The 6007-nt window shown below is 45.5% G+C and overlaps 1 protein-coding gene across 1 annotated transcript in view; it reads left to right on the forward strand.

Annotated features, from left to right (window-relative positions):
* LOC111956861 (histone-lysine N-methyltransferase 2C-like) overlaps positions 1-6007 on the forward strand; it is a 77560-nt gene that overhangs the window by 555 nt on the left and 70998 nt on the right. Inside the window, 4 exon segments of the mRNA XM_070436564.1 lie at positions 2069-2228; positions 5617-5657; positions 5660-5724; positions 5727-5854. Of these exon segments, the coding sequence (XP_070292665.1) occupies positions 2069-2228; positions 5617-5657; positions 5660-5724; positions 5727-5854 (394 nt within the window).

Genomic DNA, 6007 nt, shown 5'->3' on the forward strand with positions numbered 1-6007 from the left:
CGAGTGTTGCTTTAGCAGTATGCTTAGGGTCATTGTCCTGCTGGAAGGTGAACCTCTGTCCCAGTCTCAAATCTCTGGAAGACTGAAACCAGGTTTCCCTCAAGAATTTCCCTGTATTTAGCGCCATTCATCATTCCTTCAATTCTGACCAGTTTTCCAGTCCCTGCCGATGATTAACATCCCCACAGCATAATGCTGCCGCCACCGTGCTTCACTGTTGGGATGGTGTTCTCGGGGTGATGAGAGGTATTTGCGCCAGACATAGCGTTTTATTGATGGCCAAAAATCTCAATTTTAGTTTCATCTGACCAGAGTACCTCTTCCATATGTTTCGGGAGTCCCCTACATGCCTTTTTGCGAACACCAAACGCCTTTGTTATTTTCTTCTGGCCACTTTTCCGTAAAGCCCAGCTCTGTGGAGTGTCCGGCTTAAAGTTGTCCTATGGACAGATACCCCAATTGCCGCTTCAGGGTTATCTTTGGTCTCTTTGTTGCCTCTCTGATTAATGCCCTCCTTGCCTGGTCTGTGAGTTTTGGTGGGCGGCTCTCTCTTGGCAGGTTTGTTGTGGTGCCATATTCTTTCTATTTTTTTTATAATGGATTTAATGGTGCTCCGTGGGATGTTCAAAGTTTCAGATATTTTTTTATAACCCAACCCTGATCTGTTCTTCTCCACAACTTTGTACCTGACCTGTTTGGAGAGCTCCTTGGTGTTCATGGTGCAGCTTGCTTGGTGGTACAGACTCTGGGGTCTTTCAGAACAGGTGTGTGTGTGTGTGTGTATATATATATATATATATACTGAGATCATGTGACAGACCATGTGACACTTAGATTGCACACAGGTGGACTTTTTTAACTAATTATGTGACTTCTGAAGGTAATTGGTTGCACCAGATCTTATTTATGGGCTTCATTGCAAAGGGGGTGTATATACAGTGGGGAGAACAGGTATTTGATACACTGCCGATTTTGCAGGTTTTCCTACTTACAAAGCATGTAGAGGTCTGTAATTTTTATCATAGNCTTCTGAACAGTTGATGTTGAGATTTGTCTATTACTTGAACTCTGTGAAGCATTTATTTGGGCTGCAACTTCTGAGGCTGGTAACTCTAATGAACTTATCCTCTGCAGCAGAGATAACTCTGGGTCTTCCTTTCCTGTGGCGGTCCTCATGAGAGCCAGATTCATCATAGCGATTGTTGGTTTTTGCGACTGCACTTGAAGAAACTTTCTAAGTTCTTGAAAARTTCCTCTGACTGACCTTCATGTCTTAAAGTAAGGATCGACAGTTGTTTCTCTWTGCTTCTTTGAGCTGTTCTTTCCATAATATGGACTTGGTCTTTTACCAAAAAGGGCTATCTTCTGTATACCCCCCTARGTTGTCCCAACAACAGATTGGCTCAAATGCTTTAAGAAGGAAAGATATTCAACAAATTACCTTTTAACAAGGCACACCTGTTAATTCAAATGCATTCCAGGTGACTACCTCATGAAGCTGGTTGAGAGAATGCCAAMAGTGTGCAAAGCTGTCATCAAGCCAAAGGGTGGCTATTTTGAAGAATCTCAAATATAAAACATATTTTGATTTGTTTAACACTTTTTTGTTTGTCAAATAGTAAAAACAAAGAAAGAACCTGCTCTGTTTGTCTGATGTGTGTCATTGGTGGTTCTGTCGACGTTGTTGTTGTCATATGTGACAGGCAGCCTGCCTCTGGGCTRCCCTTGGGTTTACAGCAATCAGTGCTCTAGCATATGGTCTCCAAATTCCCACCATCCATCTCTTTCTCTAACAAAGGGTGTGTTTATGTTTCTGACCTGGAGTAAACTGCATGGAAGAAAAGTCAAGACCAGTCAACTTTTTCAGTCAGAGGGTTCATGGCCCTATTCTCAATCACTTTTGTTGGATGGGTGATTACTTCAGGGCATGGTTTGAAATGTCATGTCAACCATTGACACATACTTGACTGGTAGGATTATATGGAAACATACTGGTGAGATTCTAAGGGTAGATATTCATGTTTCTCTGCCCCTGTCCCCTGTCCCCTGTGTCTCCATCCACCATCAGATACACCAACCCAGCAGCCAGTGGAGAGTGTGGAGGTGGGGGCCACTGAAGGACCAGGGGAGGGGGAAGAGAAGCCCTCTTCTCCCCAGGTCCAGAGCCCTCAGACTGGGGAAGCAGCGGAGCTTTCTGGTTCTATCACCAACAAAGGAGTTAAAAGCAGGTCAGTCTGATAGTTCCATCACAGCAAGTCATGGCTATGGGGGGGTGGATCTGTGTTTATGTACTGTGTATGTTGATTCATGTGATACTTTTGGTCATGTAGTGTATGTGGACAGCTGCTTGTTCCATCTGTTCCATCTCATTCCAAAATCATGGGCAATTAGTGCATTCGGAAAGTATTCAGACCCCTTCACTTTTTCCATATTTTGTTACATTACAGCCTTGTTCTTAAATGTATGAAATATTTTTTCCCCCTCATCAATCTACACACAAAAACCCTTAATGACAAAGCGAAAACAGGTTTTTAGACATTTTTGCAAGTTTCATTACAAATAAAAAACAGAAATACCGTATTTACATAAGTATTCAGACCCTTTGCTATGAGACTCGGAATTGAGCTCAAGTGCATCCTGTTTCCATTAATCATCSTTGAGATGTTTCTACAACTTGGTTGGAGTCCACCTGTGGTAAATTCAATTGATTGGACAGGATTTGGAAAGGCACACACCTGTCTATATAAGGTCCCACAGTTGACAGTGCATGTCAGAGCAAAAACCAAGCCAGGAGGTTGAAGGAATTGTCCGCAGAGCTCCGAGACGAGAGGATTGTGTCGAGGCACAGAACTGGGGAAGAGTACCAAAAAAATTCTGCAGCATTGAAGGTCAACCAAGAACACAGTGGCCTCTATCATTCTCAAACAAAAGAAGTTTGGAACCACCAAGACTCTTCCTAGAGCTTGCCGCCCGGCCAAACTGATTCATCAGGGGAGAATGGCCTTGGTCAGGGAGGGGACCAAGAACCCGATAATGGAGCATCAGAGAGATGTAGAGATGGGAGAACCTTCCAGAAGGACAACCATCTCTGCAGCACTCCACCAATCAGGCCTTTATGGTAGAGTTGCCAGACGGAAGACACTCCTCAGTAAAAGGCACATGACAGCCCGCTTGGAGTTTGCCAAAAGGCACCTAAAGGACTTTCAGACCATGAGAAACAAAATTCTCTGGTCTGATGAAACCAAGATTGAACTCTTTGGCCTGAATGCCAAGCGTCAAGTCTGGAGGAAACCTGGCACCATCCCTACAGTGAAGCACGGTYGTGGCAGCATCATGCTGTGGGAATATTTTTTAGTGGCAGGAACTGGGAGACTAGTCAGGATCGAGGGAGAGATKAACAATGCAAAGTACAAAGAGATCCTTGATGAAAACCTGCTCCACAGCACTGAAAACTTGATTTTTCAGTTTTTCTTTTTTGATACATTTAAAAAAAATGTAAAGAAAGCAGTTTTTGSGTTGTCATTAGGAAATCAAATCTAATTGTATTGGTCACATATACATATTTAGCAGATATTATTGCTGGTGTAGTGAAATGCTTGTGTTCCTAGCTCCAACAGTGCAGTAGTATCTAACAATTCACAACCATAKACACATCTAAAAGTAAAATAATTATGGGGTGTTGTGTGTAGATATAAAAAAAAAAAAATAAAATAGAATAAGACTGTAACGTAACAAAATGTGGAAAAAGTCAAGGGGTCAGAATACTTACCGAATGCACTGTATATGGAGTTGGTCGCCCCCTTTGCTGTTATTACAGCCACCACTCTTTTGGGAAGACTTTCCACTAGATGTTGGAACATTGCTGCGGGGACTTGCTTCCWTTCAGCCACAAGAGCATTAGTGAGGTCGGGCAGTGATGTTGGGCAATTAGACCTGGCTCGCAGTCAGTGTTCCAATTAAGTCCAAAGGTTTGAGGTAGTTGAGGTCAGGGTTCTGTTCAGGCCAGTCAAGTTCTTCCACACCGATCTCGACAAACCATTTCTGTATGGACCTTGCTTTGTGCACAGGGGGCGTTGACATAGTGAAACAGGAAAGAGCCTTCCCCAAACTGTTGCGATAAAGTTGGAAGCACAGAATTGTCTAGAATGTCATTGTATGCTGTAGCGTTAAGAATACCCTTCACTGTAACTAAGGGGCCTAACCATGAACACCAGCCCCAGACCATTATTTCTCCTCCACCAAACTTTACAGTTGTCACTATGCATTSGGGCWGGTAGCGTTCTCCTGGCACCCACCAAACCCAGATTAGTCRGTCGAACTWCCAGATGGGTGGTGCAGCGTGWTTCATCAACCCAGAGAACGTGTTTCACTGCTCCAGTCCAATGGCGGCGAGCTTAACATTGCACATCCTGATCTTAGGCTTGTGTGCGGCTGCTCGGCCATGGAAACCCATTTCATGAAGCTCCCGACGATCAGTTCTTGTGCTGACCTTGCTTCCAGAGGCAGTTTGGATCACTGTAGTGAGTGTTGCAACCAAGGACAGACAATTTTTACGCACTTCAGCACTCGGCAGTCTCATTCTGTGAGCTTGTGTGACCTACTACTTTGGGGCTGAGCCGTTGTTGCCCCTAGACGTTTCCACTTCACTTATAGTGTGCCGGGGAAGCTCTAGCAGGGCAGAAATTTGATCAACTGACTGGTTGGAAGGGTGGCATACTATGACGGTGCCACGTTGAAAGTCACTGAGCTCTTCAGTAAGGCCATTCTACTGCCAATGTTTGTCTTTGGAGATTGCATGGCTGTGTGCTCGATGTTATACACCTGTCATCAACAGCTGTGGCTGAGATAGCCGAAGGGGTGTCCACATACTTTTGTGTATATATGGTGTATGTATCCATCTGTCTTCATCAGTACACATTCAGTATGTAGACACCACAGCTTGCATGCATATTCTCATTRATGGACAAATACACACATGTACGGGGGCATCTCCGGTGTGTCAGAACATTGAGTTATCAGCCGGGAGTGGGAACAGGAACATTACCCCCCCCCCCCCCTCGTCATAGGTGCCACTCTGTTTAAAGGTTTAATCAATCTTTCAGACTGACTGCATTGTGATGCGTGATGGGATAGAGGGGGGGCGCACCACCAGTTAGGCAGGCAGATCTCTCCAGGATCTTATTAACAAACCCGCATCTCCTCCTCCAGAAACCAACCTGATAAATATGTACAACCTGCTCTGGTCTGATCTGCCTGCTTGGTTTACTTTCCTTCACTCCCAGCCTGTCTGCCGCTCTCCTCTATGGCGGCTCGAGGTCCTCTTGTTTTGGATCCTCGATGAATGGATGTTGCTTAATCTATGATTTGAGTAGATGTGTATCAAAGGCCCGTACTATGTGTAACTTTCAATTCCCACGATGTTTTGTTGTAAGAAGGAATACTGTTGGGAATTGCAACACAAATATAGACGTGTGTGTGCACCCTTGCTTTGCTCGCGCCTGACCATGCCATACCAAACGCGAAGAAGAAGTAATTCACGGCAGCCACTGACCATGATGCATGGCTGAATGTCCCCTGGGGTATATATATACTGACAGTCCCTCTCTCCCTCCTCAGTGCGCAGCTCTGTGCCTTCTGTTACTGTGGCGGCCGCAGTCTGCTGGTGAGGGGGATCTCCGAGTGTTCGACTCCTCGCCTGGACACGAGCGCAATGCGACAGGAGGAGAGGAGGCCAGGCCAACGACCACAGCAAGGCCAGCAAAAGGATACGCAGAGATGACAGCGGTTTGACAGAACCACTCAGCCCAGCATGCAGCCGAGATGCCAGCTCAGGACAGAGGGCACACAGAAGTAAGTAGGCCTGGCTGGCTGGATGACACAGCTGTCTGAAATGGTTTGGCTGGTAAGCTAGCCTGGTCCGGTCTGGGCGAGCAGGGACGGTGAAATCTGTGATGGCCTCTGTAACTGGTTAATGAGCAGTATGGAACGAGAGCTGGGCTTCTCTGCT

Source organism: Salvelinus sp. IW2-2015, linkage group LG32 (assembly GCF_002910315.2).
Source record: "Salvelinus sp. IW2-2015 linkage group LG32, ASM291031v2, whole genome shotgun sequence".
NCBI classification, from domain to species: Eukaryota; Metazoa; Chordata; class Actinopteri; order Salmoniformes; family Salmonidae; genus Salvelinus; species Salvelinus sp. IW2-2015.